Source organism: Schistocerca gregaria, chromosome 9 (assembly GCF_023897955.1).
Source record: "Schistocerca gregaria isolate iqSchGreg1 chromosome 9, iqSchGreg1.2, whole genome shotgun sequence".
Classification (NCBI taxonomy): domain Eukaryota; kingdom Metazoa; phylum Arthropoda; class Insecta; order Orthoptera; family Acrididae; genus Schistocerca; species Schistocerca gregaria.
The window spans coordinates 158902159-158923651 of record NC_064928.1 but is presented as its reverse complement, the minus strand read 5'-3'; the positions used below and the strand labels follow the sequence as shown (position 1 = coordinate 158923651).

The 21493-nt window shown below is 38.1% G+C and overlaps 1 protein-coding gene across 3 annotated transcripts in view; it reads right to left on the bottom strand.

Moving 5' to 3' along the window:
- Positions 1–5345: 5345 nt before the first annotated feature.
- The window catches only part of LOC126292131 (zinc finger protein 668-like), a 66204-nt gene continuing 50056 nt past the window's right edge, over positions 5346–21493 (bottom strand). For all 3 annotated transcript variants that reach the window (XM_049985964.1, XM_049985966.1, XM_049985965.1), the window contains one exon: positions 5346–14684. In XM_049985964.1, the coding sequence (XP_049841921.1) occupies positions 14552–14684 (133 nt within the window). In that variant the 3' untranslated portion in view covers positions 5346–14551. The remainder of the gene's footprint in view (positions 14685–21493) is intronic.

The window sequence follows — 21493 nt, the reverse complement described above, 5'->3', positions numbered from 1 at the left end:
GGAAGCAGAGAAAGGGATAGGTTAAGTGCAGGGCAGGAACCAATGAAGGTTGAGGCCAGGGAAATTATGGGGATATAGCATATACTGCAGGGGAGAGTGCAGTTAAGAGAAGCTGGAGTTGGTAGGAAGGAACCAGATGGCACAGGCTGTGTAGCAGTCACTGAAGTGAAGGATGGTGTTGGGCAGCATTTTCAGCAACTGGGTGGTCCATTTGACTTTTAAACACGGTTTGTCAATGGCAAGTCATGCAGACAGACAGCTGAGATGCCTGTGACCCGAGTGGAGTAGGTGGCGATGCGAAGATATTGTGACATGTCATGCATCAAAGTCTATTGCAGGGATATGAAGCATTGAGTTGGAGGCAGGGGTGGACTACAGATGGAAAAGGATATGGTGTGGGTTTAGTTGTAGGCAGAATGGCACTGTGGCAGGGGTCAGAAGGATAATAGGTGGGATATTCCTCTTTTCAGGGCACAACGAGAAGTAGTCAGAACCCTAGTGGAGAATGTAATTCAGTTGTTTCACTCCTGGGCAGTACTGATTCACAAAGGAAATGCACCTTTGTGGCTGGGTATGTTTGGGGTGGTAGGTGGCTGGAGAGACAAGTCACAGAAGATCTGCTTCTGTACAAGTTTGATTGAGTAATTTCGGCCTCTGGAGGCCTCAGTGAGGTCACTGGTATATTTGGAGAGGGACTGCTTATCACTGCAGAAGTGACAGCCACAGTTGGGTAGGCTGCATGGTATGAAATGGTATCAGGTGTTGAACTGGAGGTATTGCTGGTGGTTGGAAGGTTTCATAGGGACAGAGATATTCTTAACCTCAAATCTTGCCTCACCATCATTCCCCAAATTCCTCTAAATGGAAAAGAGCCTTACATGTGCAGAAAGAACTGCACTCCACCACTTAAAAACTAATCCCATCGTTATAATCCTACCTGCCAACTGAAGTTCCACCACTCTGGCTTTGAACTACAGGGATTAGCTTGTGCAGGGTCTCTGCCAGCAGTCAGATTTGTCCCCTACAACCTGCCACCATCTACAACCCTGCTGCACGCTGTGAAGCAGTCACTGAAGCGAAGCACATTGTGTTGGACAGCATTTTCAGCAACTAGGTGGTGCAGTTGACTTTTAGCCACAGTTTAACAATGGGAAGTCATGGGGACAGCCAGCTTGTTAGCTGTCTGCCCACGTAGAAAGCAGCAGGGGTTGCAGTGGTTTGTAGATCACATTATTGCTTTCACATGTTGCACTGCCTCTGATAGGATAGGAGATGCCTAAGACTGGAATAAATGGTGTTGGGAGGATGTATGGGACACTTATCGCATCTAGGTCTATTACCAAGATATGAGCTATGAGGTATGGAGTTCTGAGCAGGGGCTGAGTACGGATGGACGAGGATGTAGTGTAGGTTTGGTGGGCACTGGAATACCTCTGTGGCAGCGGTGGGAAGGACAGTGGGCGGGATTTTCCTCATTTCAGGGCATGATTAGAGGTAGTTGAAACCCAGGTGGAGTGTGTGATTCAATTGCTGCAGTCCTAGGTGGTACTGAGGCATGAGGGAAATACTCCTTTGTGGCTGAACAGTGGGTACGGGAAATCAGTTTCCGCACAAGGTTGTGTGTATAGTTTCAGTCTGTGAAGGTCTCAGTGAGATCCTGATATATTTGGAGATAGACTGCTTGTCACTGCAGAAGCAACGAGCACGGTTGGGTAGGCTGTATAGATGGGACTATTTTGTATGGAATGGTTGGCAGGTGTTGAAGTGAAGGTACTGCTGGTGGTTGGTAGGTTTGATAAGGATGGAGGTGCTAAGGTAGCCACCCTTGAGGTGTAGGTAAACATCCAGAAAGGTGGTTTGTTGGGTTGAGGAAGACCAAGTGAAACAAATATGAGGTTCTGGAGGAAAGTGAATAGGATGTCCTCACTCTCAGTCCTGATCAGGAAGATGTTGTCAATGAAATATGACAGGGAGAAAGGGGGGAGGGTTGGGATTCTGGGTGGTTAGGAAGGATTCCTCTAGGTGACCCATGAATAAGTTAGCACAGGGTGGATCAATGCGAGTGCCCATTTCTTTGTAAGTGTTATCTTGAAAAGAAAAGTAATTATGGATAAAGGTATATTGTTGGTCAAGGTTATGAGGAAGGAGGGTGTAGGTTTGGAGTCATTCAGGCATTGGGAAAGGTAGTGTTCAATAGCATCAAGGCCATGGGCAGTGGGGATGTTAGTGTGGAGGATTTTGGGATCAACAGTGACGAGAAGGGTGCTTTGAGGTAAAGGAACAGGAAGACTTGGTGGAGGAATTGTTTAGTGTCTTTTAATATACGAGGGTAGATTATGGTTAATGGACTGAAGGCATTGGTCCGCGAGAGCAGGAATTCTCTTCTTAACTGGGCACAATGGGGTGTCCTGGGTGGTTGGGTTTATGGACTTTAGGAAGCACGCAGAAAGTAGGAGTGATGGGGGTTAGGAAAGCAATTGACTTAGGGTAGAGTTTCTGTGATGGGCCTTACAATTTGGGAGGTACGGCAGATCCTGACGGATTTCTGCAATTGGGCCACTGTGGCAGGATTTGGAGTGGATGAATCTGATTGCTAGCAGGAAACCTCAGCTAAATAATGAATACAGTTCAAAGCCACAGTGGTGGAACCTTTGTCAGTAGGTAAGAGTATAAAGCTGGGATTAGTTTTTAGACAAATGTTGCAGTTCTTTCGGCAGATGTAAGGTTTGTTTCCATGTAGAGGAATTTGGAGAATGACGGTGAGGCAAGCTTTGAGGTTAAGAATGCCTCTCTCCATATCAAACCTACCAACCACCAGGAATATCTCCACTTTGACACCCATCCCATACCAAGAAGACCAATCCATGCAGCCTATACAGCTCTGGCCATCACTCGCAGTGACAAATAATCCATGAGAGAATTATATGAGGGATCTCACCGACACCTTCAGAGACGGAAATTACCCACGCAATGTTACACAGAAGCAGATTTCGCATGTCTTATATCTCTTCAGTTACCTACCACCTTCCACATCCCCACCATCTGGTCTGAATCTCATTCTCCATCTGGGTTTTGGCTACCTCTCGTTATGCCCTGAAATGAGGAATATCCTACCCACTATCCTTCGGAGCCCTCCAACTTCGGCATTCTGCCAACAACTAAACCCACACCGTATCCTTGTCCATCCCTACTCCACTACTGTCTCAACCCCATGCTTCATATCCCTGAAATAGATGTGTCCCAGACATCCTCCCACCGCCATCTATTCCACTCTGGTCACAGGTATCTTCTATCACATCAACGTCAGGGCTACCTGTGAAAACAGTCCTGTGATCTACAAACTAAGCTGCAACCAATGTGCTGCTTTCTATGTGGGTGTGACAACTAACAAGCTGTTTGACCACATGAAAAGCCACTGTTACATACATCCTCCTGAAATAGCACACAACTTCAGTACATTCAATTTGTTTGTTAAAATTACTGGATACTATGGTTGCCTATAAATTCATCTTGTAGAGTTTCTGTCCTCAAATAACGTAAAGCACTTCTAACCAGAGTTCCATCATTTCAACCCCATCTTGTCAGATTAACAATAATTACAATGTACATAACAAAGAGCAACAGGCTGCTCCTTCCCTCTGGTCTGTATACAATAAGGTAAGACAATTACATAACATTTTACATAACCTTCATTACTAATGCAGGCTCATTGGTTATTCCTTGTCAGTCACCCATAACACCTTCCATCAGTGGCTGCACACAATAACATGTCCACCGCAGCAAGTGACGACTTCCGTTCACCAATTATGCCCATGAGAGGTGCCACTCCTACTAAAATTACTGGATAATTGGCTCTGCATAAACAGAAGCACAGTGACTGTGTTTGCTCCAATCTAGTTCAATTAACTTAAAATAATATTTTTTCTCTCTCTACATTCATGTAAATATCTTCCATTTCTTGAAGGGCCTACGAGTGTACCATGGCATTTACTAATGATATGACATGTTACACTACATAACCAGAGTCATATGGAACCTCAATTACAACTGCATTATATACAACGGGTTATTGTAGACAGACACAGCCCTCTTCTCCAGATGCTGCCCTGCCCAATTCACACAGATAGAAGTTATAGTCCCCAATGATCAAAAGATTCAGTGTTTAACTACATATAATTAATCTAATATTCTTAAGGTTTATGTCAATTATTAAAGTGTAAGAATGAGATTTGGAAAGTATGGCACCACATTTCAATTTGTACTTGAAATATACATTTTTCCTGAAAATTTATTTTAAACCTTTTTTTCCATAACACATAAAAATGTATTACAGACTAAACTGCAGCGCTATATTTGCTGTACCTCATGCTACCTCACTGGAGAACCTGTTCGAGAGATGGGTTTTCTTAAAGCTTAATACATAGCAGGCGGGGGGAAATCAAGTTAGCACTGTGTTATCTACTATTCCCGACTCTCCCTTACTCATGCCAATTTCTTTACATCATATTTACCTTATGGGATGTTGTATGCATCTCATTCTTAAATACAGGCACATGACAATATTCTACTGGGTTCCATATTCACATAACACTTATCTAACTAAATACTTTTTTCTGCATCCATGTGCTTCCCAATGATGCCCCTTCATTGAAGAGCCCCTATCTTACTTTTTCTCATGACTGATTTCTTGTGAGTATTAGTATTCAGAGGAGGATGTTATGGCTATCATGATATCTGTAGGTAGTAAATCTCCTGCTCTTTTTATCATTAAACCTCCTGCTCTTTTTATCGTTACTTAATAAAAAAGAAACTGATTGATTTTGCTGTGCTTAATCCATTCTTAGGTGTCTAAAGAGATCAGTCTAGTTCATACTTATTTTCTAGTCTAGAATAAGAAACTAAGAATATGTAGTAACTTAGGTGGCGTAATGTGTCCCGTTATGAAGAACTGAACCGATTTTGTTGACACCATTTTTCATCATTCCAAGAAATGTGTACGATTTATTTAACTGCTGTTCTTAAGCTTCTAGCATCTCATTCTCAAAAAAGTTGAAATTAAGAATAATTAATGTCAACTTGTAATTTATCTTTTACAACTCATCAGCTAAAAGCTCATACATGTGGATCTGTTGCACGTTTTAAGCCACGTCAGATATGGATTCATTGCTCAAAAAGCCACGATATCACACCTCAAACATAACACAAAGTAATTTATTTATTTCGTCTGTGCAAATCTTCATGCACTATCTAACAACTGCTTGCGTTTCTTAATGTACATCTTGGCTCCTTCCTGAATCTTCTCATCCAAGATGAAATTTATAGAATATGATGACACACAAACAGAATGTTTTTGAAAAATCGTACATTATTTTATTAAATAAACTTTTGTAAACAATGAACAACACAGTCAACAATTAATAGCATTATTTTACAAATATTCTCTGGCAATCAATCACAACAAATATCACATCTGTGAGGACACAACTTACAAGGAATTCTCGTCTGGAAGAGGATAACAGTGACATTCAAAATGCCGAGTTCCTTCTTTGTAAGAAGACAAACCATATAAAACACAAATCAGCAACATGCATAAAAAATACTATGTTATCAAAATACAATATACAGCAGGGTTTCATTACCTATTTGGAACAACACAGAAGATAAATGAATGATAGTGTTAAACTGACTGTTATGCAACACTAACAATATTCTCAACACAAAACTTATTTCTCAGAAAAGAATTAGCAGTAGTATTGTGTTAAATGTAGGCTGATATATAGTAGCTGCCCAATATTCATTTCATTAGCATAACATGTTGTTAGTTATGATAATTTTCAAATTTACATAAAAATTTTATATAACTAATACAGAAACATTGTACTTTTGTCAAAGGTTTCTAGCACACAGTGCTCTGTAAACATCATAAAATTAAAAATAAAATAAAATAGGATAACTTAGAAATATATTAAGAGTTTGTACCACAATATTAATAAACAAGTTTTGGACAAGTTACTGGTGAATCATTTCTCTTCTAAAACATCTATGTGCATGCTCACACCAGAAAACAGCACCTGCCCGTGAGAAATTATCTTCAACTCTACAAGACCAGAAAAAGAAATGCGTACTATTCTGGGGACGCAAAATAGAAGACTCAAGACTGGACACAAGACTGCTGGGGAAACAGCATAGAAGACTCGAATGCAACTGATTCTTGAGTACCACTCAACTGTTTGGAGTTTTTGTAAAGGCAGACTGATGAAAAATGTCACAGAAATTCAGAGAGTTCTAGTGGGATTACAATGGGATGAGCTAGGTCACACAAAAGTATAACAGAGATGTTCTGGGAACTCACTTGAGAATCTTTTGAAGCCAGGCATTGTTGTTGCAAAACCGTACTGAATAAGTTTAGGGAACTGGTATTGATGGACGGCTGTGGAATATTTCTGCTGTTTCTACTGTATAACTCATTGTGTGAATAAGGTTCTGCCTTGGTATGTGCTATATCAATCTTTGCAGTTCTACCACAGAGGATGCGTGGTAACGTGAAGGCTAAATATGAATACATTTGTGGAAAAGAAGTTAAGAGCGGTTGTGTGGTGTGTTCAGCCCAGTTGAATTAGCTATTAAGCTGGAATCCCAACACTTTTGGATATTATTGTGTGTTTCTTGAACATAATGAATGTCTGAACAAAGGAACCGTCAGACCACCAAAGTTACGCGCTGTCAGGCATGGTCGGCACTTGGATGGGTGACTTTATCTGGGCCGCCATGCACTGTTGCCATTTCTCGGGGTGCACTCAGCCTCTTGATCCCAACTGAGGAGCTACTCGACCAAATAGTAGAGGCTCCGGTCAAAGAACACCATCGTAATGACCAGGAGAGCGGTGTGCTGATCACACGCCCCTCCTATTCACAGCCTCAGCTGAGAATGACATGGCAGTTGGATAGCGCCGATGGGCTGCTTGTGGCCTAAAGACGGAGTGCTTTTGGTGTGTGCTATAATCAGTGACATACAAAGGCATAATGATGTTTACTGTTATGTCACTACATGTGAATGAAACAGGACAAAGTGTGTGTGTGTGTGTGTGTGTGTGTGTGTGTGTGTGTGTGACAATTTCAAATATTACTGACAGAAAAATTTTAAAGGAAGAAAGAACTATGCCTGTTAGCTCCTTCCTCAAAATGAAAGAAGGAAGACAAGGTGAAATGCCCCCTTGGACAAGATCATTACAGGCACCCAACTTGGACTGGATAAGGAAATCCACCATAATCTTTCAAAGGAACCATACTGTCATCTGCCTAAAGAGTTTAGGTTAATAATGAAAAACCTAAATCTGTGTGTAACCACAAAGTCTTTTGGAACTGATTTATTGTATAAACTGTGCTCGGTGCATTTATAACATTAATTCTCAATACAAATCTAAGCACGCGACAGTAACCAATATTGTTCTCATCAGAAAAGTGAAACAATGTCTTAGAATTAACTGAATCACATGGATGTAGTAAAGCCTATATCGACCAGAGATCACACTGGCTTCATTGATGAAACAGCCCTTCAAACGCCTTTGTTTCCATCATGGCGTACAATTTGGTTCACATTTCTATGCAATCTCTCAGTGCCAAGTGGCCACTTCCACAAACTGCTCAGTGTGAAATTTGTACTGGTCTGAAGGTTTCTTGGTAGGGAGAACACAGCATGTTATGTGGGTGGAGAGCCATAGAAAAATGGAAAAGTAACTTCAGGTGTGTGTCAGGGAGATGTGTATGGACCTTTCTCTTCCTCTTGTATATGAATGACCTTAGGGACGATATTAATAGTAACTTCAGATTTTGTACAGACGATTCAGTTATCTATGATGAAGTACTGTGTGGAAAAAGTTGCCCAAATATTCAGACATGTGCTGATAATATATAAAAGTGGTGAAAAAATTGCCAACTTGCTTCAAATGTTCTAAAATGTAAAATTGTGAACTTCATAAGACAAAAAAGTGTTGTATCCCATGACTACAATACGACAAGTCACAACTGTAATCAGTCACCTCATACCTTGGTATAACAATTTGTAGGGATATTAAATAGAATGATCCCAAAGGCTCAGTTCCTATAAAGCAGGGGCCAGACTTGTTTATTTGTAGAATATTAGGGAAATGTAATCAGTTTACAAAGGAAACTCCTTACAAAATACTAGTGCATCTCATCCTAGAATATTGCTGAGGTACATGGAATCCGTGCCAAATACGACTAACAGGGGATATTGAACATAAACAGAGAAGAGCAGCACAAATGGTCACATTTGTTTGGTCTGTGCAAGAGTGTTACAGACATGTTGAAGAAATGAACTGGCAGATACTTGAAGACAGTTGAGAACTATCCTGAGGAAGTGTACTTATTAAGCACAGAAACCAGCTTTAAGTGATGAATCTAGGAATATACTACACATTGATCCCACAGGGATCATGAAGACAAGATTAGATTAATCAGCATGCACAGAAGGATTTGAACAGTTGTTCCCACACTCCATACATGACCCTAATAACTGGTACAATAGGTACAATAGGAAGTACTCTCTGCCATGTGTTTCACAGTAATTTGCATAGTGGACATAGGTGCAGACTGAGTCCCAGTAGCTTGAAGTTTGGGTCATAATCTGTGTCAGTTCAAACAAAATTTTGTGCTTATTCGTAAGGCTGTGTTCAACAACAGAAGATTTTTCCAGGTTCCCGTACTCGATGTGCTGCTGATGCTGGGTACAGAAGTGGGAGACAGTTCGAATAGACTGTCCCATGTAGCTAAAGATGGTTTAAATTGCAGACATGGGATTTAAAATGTCTGCATAAAATTTCCTCTATTTCAGTCGATGTTGCTCCACAGAATGGACTGAACATTGTGTGCTAATCTTGTCATGTCACTCAACCACTTGGATTTGCATTTTATGGAGGGGGCTAACTTTATTTCATGTGACTGATGCACATTTTCTCGGAACGAAGAGGTTGGAGATTTATTTTGAGACCAAGACGGTTTTTGTCGCATGTGCTTCTAGTACTACATGTCAGCATGTTCATCACAGCCCTCTTTGAGGCAGGACAATGGAAAATGTGCCCACTGAGATAACTGTCTGTGTGGGTCGATTTACGATACACTGGGTGTCCATACAGACAACTGACCTACAACTTCTCCATTTCTGCAGTCAACTTCACATAACGGCATATGCTGTTCACGTGATCCATGAATTGCTGCTATATTTTGATTCCCTGAAGACTACATGAAACATTTAGATTCCCTGGAGACAACATGACAAGGAGACCTCATGGACTGGCACTCTTTGTTTCTTTTTTTCATACTTGGACTCGCACTTGGGAGGACAAATGTTCAACCCATGTCCAGCCTCCCAAATTTAGGTTTTCAGTTATTTCCTTAAATCACTCGAGGCAAATGTTGGGATGGTTCCTTTGAAAGGGCACAGCAGATTTCCTACCCCAGCCTTGAAACAATCCAAATGTGTGCCCCATCTCTAGTGACACCGATGGCAACAGAACATTAAACAGTCTTCCTTCCTTATTCACACTTATATGATTTGATGGGCAATGCCCAGAGCCCAACTTCCCAAAGCAGTATGATGCAACTCTCAAAAATGTCATAAAAATTGCTTTTGAAGGTTAGATAATTTCCAAGTGCTGTTAAGTACAAAAGATTTGTAGTTATTAAAATAGTCATCGAGAATAGGTGAGTGCACTATGTAAAAGTTTGGTAATTATACGATTGCTGTTTCAGAATTTGTTAGGAGCAACTTACTATTATGATTATTATTATTTTAATTTCATATTTATCATCAAATAGAAGTGCTAATTAACAAATGTTGAATCATAATTTTTTAATAAAAATAACTTTTTAATTACTGGCTGCATGAAAATGAATTAAAATGTGATACATATTTATTAAAATGCATTTCTGTTAAAGTAAAAACATTATTCATGTGTAATTCAAATGATGTGATGGCATAAGCAACCAGCAACTGTATTTTGTTATTTATTTAGTTTCCTGTCCCAGCTGCCACATGCATCACCAGCACTAAATTATTGGAGGGGATGACTCACTAGATACATTATAGACCACAAGGGGATCTAAATGAGAGAACCCATTGAAAAAAAATTGAAAAAATTATGAAGTAAAACCACATTTTGCAGCACTCTGGACATTTCAGACCATATATTTCAATAGCACTTAGTACTCCTAAAGCTTGCCAACTTAAGCCTGGATTAAAATTTATTTTGTGATTATCGAGTATAAAAAGTGAAACGACTATTATCGATTACGTCCTAAACCTTTTTCTATGGGGAAGCATCAAGGAAAAATAATATGTATAAAACATAAGCTATATTTTGATCAGTTTAAGAAACAGTTGATAAATCCCTGCAACCTAGGTGTTCTACTAAACAGTAGTGGTAAAATCGAGTAAATTGCAACACATTTTACTTATCATCATTCCTTTGCCTTTTAAACAGGGAAATCACTTCAGTAGTGTAGGCGGAAATTTGTAAAATGCATACACACACACATTTTTATAACATGTATGGATTGTGATTCAATATTGGTTAATTAAAATTTTTATTTGTTAAAACATACAGAATTAAAAAAAAGAGTGATATGTTACTGAGAGATTTTAAGATTTTTGCAGAACACATTCACCAAATGTTTTCTACTTAATGGCATTAAAAATCATCTAATCTTTAAAAGCAATGTTTTTAAATTGTATCATACTGCTGTGGGAAACCAATGACCAGGCAATGGCATTCAAATCACATAAGTATGAAGCAAATCAAAGACGGCCAAGCTATAAGTTCCCCATGTAAATCTCGAGGGCTGGAAATGTATTTGAACTGCTGTAACCCCATACTGAATCTCTCAACTTGAAAAAATTAGGAGGTAAAACCACATTTTCGTCAGGGAAGCCAAAGACATAGCTTGGGTATGTCAGAAAGGAGGGGTGGATCACTCAAAACCCTCGATGAGAGGTATCCACCTATAGTGAGGATGAGAGGAGACAAAAAACTTGACTCCCCAATTTTACTGTGGCTAATACTGGTATCATACTCACTACCATGTAATGAACAGCAGTTTATGGAGTATATGTGTGGAGGTGTAAACCATTTACATAAAGTAAAAGTGCCAAGAATTCAAATTTGTGTTCAAAATACCCCTTTAGTATCACATTAGCCAACATCTTCATCACAAAACTTCTGGTACTCAAAATTTCTAAGTATAAATTTAATCCACAGCCAAGTAACTTCGCTTTCATTCAGGCATGTGCACATATCCAAATTTGCTCTCCCTCCACATGCACACACAAACAAACTAGCAACATAATTTTGTTTCTTAAATAACAATTTGCAAAGAGGTTTAATTTCTCAGCAAACAGATCAGAAACATATTTCATCATTCATAATTTGCACTATAAGCTTTTGTGTATTACACCACGAATTTTAAATTACTCTCCAAAATTAAAAAACTTTAAAACAGAAGAATATGCATGCGCCCATGCATACGCACGCGCACACACACACACACACACACACACACACACACACACACACACACACACACCAGGACTCAACATTGTTAAGGACTTAACAAACAACAGACACATAGATGGGATTCTGTTACTGTAAATTGCCAATCTATGTTTACATAATCACATACAATTTGTAAATTTGTGGACCTGCCATAGCATCACACTTTCATGAAGATATTAAGCTTATGAAGACGACAAATTAATTCCTCAGTGTAATAAAAACATACTTGGAACTGATAACTGAATTTTACTCTGAAGAATAAGTAACAAGCTTTATTGCCAAATGCGAATGGCAAAACTCCTGTAATCTTAGCAAAGTCCGATAAATTTCAATAAAAGAAAGTGTGAAACTTTGGTACAATACATCGGGGTGGTTAAGCATGATTCACAAATGGTTTTGTTGAGATTCATACAGATGCACCGTGTAGTTTTTAAGGGCAAACCCTTCTGAAGAGGCAAAGTGTAAAAAGGAAAGGGTCTTGCCTTACTATGATAACATTTTACGAGGTGTGGGAGATGAAAGCACACCATATTTAATCTTCCAATGCGAAGCAATAGAGACTAAAAGACACAATATATTTGGGTCTTTAATTCCTAACAAATACCTAGTAAAAAGTCTCCTGCTGCTCTTCAAGGATACTGACTGGCTTTACTAGAATGACAGGGAAAGAATCTGCACAGTAAACTTAGTTTCGGTGGGAGCAACAGGGTTTATGGCCATTAGTGTTTTGTCTCCCTGGTTAAATCAAATCTAATTCCGTTGGAGGTTTGAGTCCTCCCTCGGGCTTGGGTGTGTGTGTTGTACTAAGTGTAAGTTAGTTTAAGTAGTGTGTAAGCCTAGGACTGATGACATCCGCAGTTTGGTCCCATAGGAACTTACAACTAATTTCCAAATCTAATTAAACACTTTCATTTGTGTAGATGGGCAGCTACACAGATGAAAACTGAGTTTGGCGAGGTTCATGGTGACCATGTACTGGTATTTATGCCCATCTATTCAGAATGTGTTAGTTTGCGACTGGTTCACTTTTAGGCTGGCCAACTGAGGAAGCGTCTTAGAAAACCACCAAAAAAGCTCATGATACAGTAACAGAAGATCACAGATCGAAAAGTGTAAGCTTACTAACTTTGTTGGAATTTCAAATGAATGAAACACTACTTCTTATATGAAAATATTGTCATGAAAAGGTTGTGTGTACGCTGGTTTCATAATTACCACCTTTTGACCAAAAGCAATTACACAAGAACATGCTGGCACAGTTTATCCATGTTCAGGCACCGTATGTAGTACTTCTTGCAACCTGTTATCGCAAGTCTTACAGTTTAAAATCAGTCATGTGAGAAAATTATTAAAAAAAAAAAAAACAGATGTATTTCTCTTGGTCATCATCTTATTAAAGTTTCTCCATTCCACATCAAGCTGAAAGAGTTCAATCACGGAAGACGGGTCTGGATTACTGCCACTCCTCGCATTGAAGAAAGTTAAAACAGAAGCTAATGTAACATAAATTTTGAGAATGGTTTTAGAAAAGGTATTCATTCATTTTCATAAAAGAAATCTGAATAATGATTCTTGCTTACTGAAGCAACTGCGCACAACGTTTCAGCTTGGAACTGTTACAGGAATGAACATAATATTTTCCTCTCTGCTTTTTCTTCTTGTCCTCTAGTTTTGAAAAAAGTTCCTTCATTATTTTGTAGAGGTAAGAGAAAGACGTAGGACCAGTATTCAATAGAATACACTGTTATTAACACTATTTTTAGTTTCAGATATTGGGGGAAAGGGATACTTGTGACTCTGTGGGTTATGTTCAGTGCCAAAGAGAGGGACAAAAAGCATTACACATATCATAATATCTTTGGAGTACTACTGAAATCATGAAGTATTTCATAAATTGAGTATGATTGCGGTAGTCAAAAATTTCCTTTCGAAGCAATGCTCACGAATGGAAACTATGGATAGTTTCTGATACTATGAGATTTGTAAAGATGCAAAGTTGAAAGTAACATAATGCATGCAGTTTTCATTGCACATCATTTATTATACTTCACTGATTTCCCTACCACTACGAGTATCACCAAGCTGCCTCACTCGCAAGCATTTGTGCGCAATCCACAAGTTACTCACTATCCCTGAGCAGCTACAAAGGTCACGAGCAACTAACGAGTTTGCTGCCCTTTAATAAGTATTTCACACATTGATTTCCACAGTGTGAGATGAAGATTGGGTTTTAATGTCCTACCAACAGTGAGGTTATTAGAAACTAAGCGAAAACTCAAGTCGGAGAAGGAAATTGGCCGTGTCCTCTTCATATAGTAATCCCAAGATTTTACTTAAACAATTTCTGGAAACTGTGGAAAATCTAAATCTGTATAGTTGTACAGAGATTTGAACCTCCTTCCTCTCAAATGTAATTTGTGTCTTCCCAATGCATCCGTTCATTTGGTCTTTCCACAAAAACAGTATAAACAGCGAATGATTTTAAATTTACAACTGCGCATTATTTTACACTACTATTTGCATTATAACAAACACTTGTTCAACATGAACAGTCAACAGCTTCTTTCTCTCAAACCACCTGGCAAATAATTTGGCTAAAGCAAGGCACTTGACAAGTAAACTACTCTCTTCAACACAGACATACTCTCCTCCCTTGTATAAAATCCAGGAAAAACCCAAGCTAAAAAAATACTGTCTTTACACAAGACACAATCATTATCATTTCTTGAAGAAATGATGTGAATATGGCAATCAAAGAACAAAGACACACAAGACTAAGCAATAAGCCTTTTGAGATCTGAGCTGATGAAGCAAGTGTTTGAGTTTATTACAGAGGGTCATGTTGTCTGATCACCAGAGAGACTTCTACTCTTATCCTGTAGTTTCCTCCTCAGTGCTGCCACAGCCACACCTGTAGGAACTGGCAACGACGTAGACTGCTCTGTGACAGTCGACCGAGGAAAACAGGACATGGACTCTTGTCACGCCAGAGACAAATCCTGCTGGTGAATAATCCTGTCTATGTCGATCCTTAGTCCCTCTGTGCTACATTCCTCTTGTTTGAGCAGCATGTTGCCATTGCTGCAAGCCAGCTCGTGACGACGCAAGCCTCCCCTGTTAACAATAATAATGTGTCTTTACTAGTGGAACACAGGTTGCAGAAAAACAATCAAATAAATTACCTGAAGTTCAAAAGCAGCTGTCCACCAAAGGTTGTTTAATTTACTGAAACACTTTTACCTCAGAGTTTTATGTTTTACATTACTGGCTAGTCAGCCCATGAAAATTTTACACCAATGGCCTGCATCATCATACCTATAACCACTTTGTGTCACAAGGGAAACAGGAATTTGTTCCCACACTCAAATCAAATTTTCCTGAACATAAATGTGAATAATTATGAGCACACATTGCAGTGCATGTCGTATGGCAGTGAATTTGCTGTTTATACAGGGTGTTACAAAAAGGTACGGCCAAACTTTCAGGAAACATTCCTCACACACAAAGAAAGAAAATATGTTATGTGGACATGTGTCTGGAAACGCTTACTTTCCATGTTAGAGCTCATTTTATTACTTCTCTTCAAATCACATTAATCATGGAATGGAAACACACAGCAACAGAACGTACCAGCGTGACTTCAAACACTTTGTTACAGGAAATGTTCAAAATGTCCTCTGTTAGCGAGGATACATGCATCCACCCTCCGTCGCATGGAATCCCTGATGCAGCCCTGGAGAATGGCGTATTGTATCACAGCCGTCCACAATACGAGCACGAAGAGTCTCTACATTTGGTACTGGGGTTGCGTAGACAAGAACTTTCAAATGCCTCCATAAATAAAAGTCAAAAGGGTTGAGGTCAGGAGAGCGTGGAGGCCACGGAATTGGTCCGCCTCTACCAATCCATCGGTCACCGAATCTGTTGTGAGAAGCATACGAACACTTTGACTGAAATGTGTAGGAGTTCCATCGTGCATGAACCACATGTTGTGTCGTACTTGTAAAGGCACATGTTCTAGCAGCACAGGTAGAGTATCCCGTATGAAATCATGGCGGTGAATCGAGAAAATACAGTACATACTGACGAAACTAAAATGAGCTCTAACATGGAAATTAAGTGTTTCCGGACACATGTCCACATAACATCTTTTCTTTATTTGTGTTTGAGGAATGTTTCCTGAAAATTTGGCTGTACCTTTTTGAAACACCCTGTATACTAGGAAATCTGATTTGTGTCTCTTAACAAATTTCTGTTTTCACATAGCTAAAGTTTGTTTAAAATGTGATTACATAAAAATAATTGCTGTAAATAAGCATTTGAAAACAGTATCATGCCAAAACTAGGTCATAATGCAACATAAATTCTGAAACATAAAGGTGCAACTGGTTCCAATAAACTGACCAGGCTATGGTGGACAAAATGGTTTTGATCTTCCAAAAATACATTACAGCTATCGACTGCAATTTGAGAGAACCAATGAGATAAATAAACAGAAAAAATGTAAAAGTAAATAAGAAAAATGAAAATTGCAGTTTGCATAATATGGACTGTACAAGTGACCAACTATTGGATTATCTGCTCTGGACATAAAAGAAAAAAAAATATTTTTATGTATATGGAAATATCTGTTAAAAAATAAAAGATATGTAATTCAGCTTACCTTTGAATCCTTTTAGTGTGGCAATATTTAATTTCATTCATCATGCAGTGAAACACCATGGACAGCACAACAAATTCAGGTGACTTTAAACAGTGACATAGTCTTTTGGGGTCTGTGATCCTCAAATTTATAACAGTTTTACGGCGCCCAGATCACGAAGCTCCTCCCCCTCCCTTTTCATTTCATGTCAAAAAATGGCCGTCTTATGTTGCAACCAATGCTTCAAGAAAAGTTAAACCCAGTGCATTTATATGTAACAACTGTGGGAAGCGTATAGCCCTGTCAAGAGTCTTGCATAACTTGCAGATTTTCAAGGGAAGGTGGAAATCTGAGCAATGAACAAGATAAAATTGTGACTTCTATACATCTTTTTGTGTTGGTGGAACACCATGGTGCATTATTTGGTTCAAGAAAGGTAGTAACATTATATTTTACTCACTGAATACAGCTTAACCAGCTGTTGCTGGATGATGTTATAAAATACAATGATATGTCAAAACACAATGACCACTCCCTTAATAAAAGTGTTTATCCACCTTTTGAACATAATAAGCAGCAATTCTGTGTAGCATGGATTCAACAAGCCCTTGGTAGGTTCACAGAGGTTTGTTACACCAGATATCTAAGCGCAGCTCACGTAATTCCTGTAAATTAAGGGCCTCTGATTTGCGGGCACTGAGCTGGCATCTGATATTGTTCCTAATGTGTTCCACAAGGTTCTGATCAACTGAATTTGGTAGCCAAGATGTCAGAGGTAAGTTCACTATCTCATTCTTGGAAACACTGTAGAAGGAATCTGGTCTCGATATGGACAATTATCACGCTGGAAAATGGCATCTATAATACCACAACCCTTTGGGACCCTATATCCTTTTACCAGTCTCATCCCCACTTTCCCAAAGAGGGAATATGTGTATTATCAGTATGCTGCTTTGATTTTGTCTTTTCTGGTTATCTGTATTTGAATACACTGAAGATTTTCTTTTGGAGCAAATTAATAATTTGCATTAATTTAAGCTATTGTTTTGACATTGTTTACTTTGAGCCTCACCAATATGCTGAATGAAAGAAACTTGTTGGGTTAAGAGCTGGTGTACCATCACAATTTGTACATTATACAAACATCAGGCACATGGTAGGGATAAAATTGCTATTGTAATAGTGGAGTAATTATCGATTAAAGTTCCGATATTTCTAGTCATTGAAAAACCACTATTTTCATGTTTACAAACTAAAAAACAAATTTTATCCAGAATAGAAACACGACATGATAATTTTTCATGTGAGAATTAACCATACTGTTTTAATTGGTGTTTGTTAGTGGAATTGTAATTTTGACTCTATAGAAATGTAAAGTTTTACTTGTGCAAAATTTAATTAATTGAGTCTTGACTATTCATTCAATAAAACTAATCCCTTGGATCACCTGAAAATGATAGGATGATTATCCTTTACGTAAATAAAATGTTATATGCAAATTAATGAAATATATTGTTGTAATGATACAACATCTAATTTACAGTCTTAATAGAAACAGATTCTTTCCTGTCTTTGTATGAAATTATTCACTTTAATTTCACGTAAATTTCTAAGTGATCTGGGAAGATGTGTGTAAAAAGCTTTAATTGTTAAACCTAAAAATTTAATATGTGACAATGTCAGTAATTGTTTAAAATCATATAAATAGAACTGATTTGTACACTGCCATATCCCAGTTGGAGTTGTTTGACGTCAGTCACGAGACAGTCTCAAGTCAATTTTACATGTAGTTCGCCGCCGAACATCTAGCGTGCGAAATTAAACTCGTTGAGAACATGAATTCCTGGAGCTTATTCCTGAGTGGCAATGCAGTAACATCAAGATGAACCTACGGTATCATTAAGAAGCAGCACTCTGATTACACAAGATACGTGAAATTTATTTGGTGGAAGATATCCAAAATATGACCTGTTAATTGGGTTCTTGTGTTAAGCAGTAATACACGTCCCAAACTTCACCCCCACAAAATAATTTTTTTGCCACATTATATTACACATCACAGTTGCGAAAGACCTCAAGCATTAAGGGATACAGGTGGTTCACAATAACATTCATGTAATCCATAGCTGACATCGTGAGTTCGATTGATACCACAGGTCCAATGGAAGCCCAGGTGAATGTCCACCACAGACAACACTTCGCGCAAAACCATTCCCCTAGATGATGACATTCTCGGACACAACTGCCGACCAGGTGTAACAATAAACAAGATTCTTCCAACCTGGACAAACGTTTCAACTGATCTACAGTCCAGCCTCAACGATCGTATGTCCAGTGCAGTTGTAATTAACAATGTTATTGGAGCAACATGGGAACACATTGCAGTCACCAGCTGCAGAGCCCTACGTTCAACAATGTGCGCTGAACAGTATGTTCCGGAAGACTCGAGTTCGTATCGACATTGTGTTCTGTCCTTAGAGCTGCCACGAATCAGCACCTATCTTGCTTATAGACCAGGCAAGCCTCTGACCTCTACGTTCCATTATGAGGTATGGATGTCTGATACCTTGTCATTTACTCGTTATTTCACTGTTTTTCAACCTATGTCCAAAGGTGCTCACAACAGTGACATGCAAATAGCAAACAAGCTTCGATGTTTCTGAAATGCTAGTGCCAAGGCACCAGTTCATAACAATCTGCCCTCTGTCACAGTTGCTTATGTCAGTGGAGTTCCCTACTTGCAGAACCCACTGTTGCCAGAATGAGTCCTCAATTGTCTCTGCTCTACTTCTATACTATCATTATTCTATTATATGTCTACAGCACCACTAGGGTGTCATTCAGTCTCACAGTGGGCAGTGATTATAAAGTTCTGGCTTGTTTTGTAAATGAGCAGTTGAAAAAGAAAGAAAGGAAGTGGTACTGAATGACTTATAAATTCACTGAAATAAGTGACTAGCACAGCATGAGCTAGTTAGTTAGTTTTATGTTCCACAGATAATTTGCATGGTAAATCATGATGATGTGGAACGAGTCATTTTAAAGTCACATGATGAATTATTCTAATTTGTAAATATGGAAACATGTTGCATGTTTATAAGCTTTCTGAGTTAGCAATTCTTTCCCACCAGCTTTCACACATTACAATACAATACAATACAATACAATACAATAGTGGAAATTCTTCTAAGTGGTAGAAGCAGTTGTCAATGAGAAACTTTCTCAGTTTGTTTTCAAATTTTTCTTTGCTTTCGGTCAGACATTTTATACCATTTGGTAAGTGATCAAAAAGCATTGTGCAGACCTTTTTGTGCTAAAGACAATCTTAATGTGGAGTAACAAATATCATTTCTCCTTCTGGTATTGTAATTATGTAAATCATTGCTCCTTTCGAACTGCAGTGGATTATTTACACAAACTTCACGAGGGAATAAATATACTGTGAAGACATAGTCATAATCCCAAACTCCTCAAACAGATGTCTAGAAGATAATCATGGGCGGGCACCACACATTATTCTTACAGCATATTTTTGAGCAATGAATACTTTCTTTCTTAATGATGAGTTACGCCAGACCATTATTCCTTATAATATTATTGAATGAAAATATGCAAAATATGTTTACTTATGATTTCCTATCATTCTAAGTGGAAATGTGGTTGAACAAAACAGTTTTAGGAATTCCAAAATGCACTTCTTCCAGTTTAAATTCTCATCAATATTTACCTTAAATTTTTTTGAAGTTTTCACCTATTTATTACTTCCTCACATTTATTTTTCAAAGATTTAATAATTTTACTTATTTCACAAGAGGTTGTTAGGTGAAATTTAATCTGACTATTTTTTTTTTTTTCAAAACACTCTTCCATTTACTGCCTGGATTTTTCTTTTGAACTGTACTTACCAATTTTTTCTCCTACACTTAAGAAATGGTTGTTAAATACATTAGCTACTTGTGTACTGTTGGTTGGGATGGTCTCGTTCTCTTTAACAGTAATACAACCTGTCCCAGTGGTTACTCTTTCTGTCTCCCTTCTAATAACATTCCATACTGATTTGATTTTATTGCCAGAGTTGTTACATTTCTTCTCTAACATACATATTTCTTGACTTCCTTACAACTTTTCTCAGTATATTACAATAATTTTTATAGTGTGAAACTACTTCTGGATCTTTAGTAGTTCTCGCTGTCTCTCTCTCTATCCCTCTCTCTCTCTCTCTCTCTCTCTTTTTTTTTTTTTTTTTTTTTTTTTTTTTTTTTTTTTTTTTTTTTTTTTATAAGGACACTTTAATACCTGTAATAATCCAAGGTTTCTTTGAAAAGCGTGTGAAGTTACTCTTAGTAATTTTCTTTGAGCAAACAATGTTCAAAGAGGGATATACATTTATCAAGAAATATGCTGCACTTATCATTAGCATTTGGCTCATTATATACTTCTCCCCAATTAACATTTCGTAAACTTTCTCTGAAGTGCTGTATAGATAATGGGTTGAGTGACCTCACACTTTTACTTAATGTTTTCTGAACTGTACACCCTGTTAGGTTTTGTAAGTTAATCACTTGTGCATCATGGTCTGACAATCCATTTCCCACAGAGAAAGCATTATGTTTGTTTTACATCCTCTTTCTGTACAAATACATTATCTATTAGCATCCTACTGTCCTGAGCCGTATGTGTAGGGAAATTGATAACTTTCAGCTTACGTGGGCCAGTTGGAAGAAGACCAATATCTTCTGGCCACAAGTTGTATACCTGACACTAACAATAACTGCTGAGGGGGAAAAGAAGGGTTGGAGGGGGAGGGGCAGTGCAAGGTATATAGTTAACACATTGAAGTAATTTAGATCAATTTACAATTACTTATTCTTAAAAAGCAAGGTGAAATTAATTTGAGATTTTTTATGTGAGATTTCATAACTTAAAATATACAGAATTTCATGGAATTTCTTTTACTGATTATGTGATAGATGTTCACTTCTTGCACTGATACTCACTTTGGGCCGCATGTGGCCAGTAGGCTGAACCCTCATGTCATTTACCCTTTACTACATTTCATAAAGCCTTAAATCTATTGTCAGAAGTACTGATTTATGACATTATGTGTATGTTCTTTGATTTTTTTAATAACCGTCCTTAGTAACTTTGAGTAGTTTTTGTTGCATACAACTATTGCAGGTTCTCTACTCATTTTTGCCAACACATACACTTCCCTATTTCCTTCCAAAAGATCACAAGAGCTTCTATCTTCGGAAGTATAAACACAATAACAAATGACATA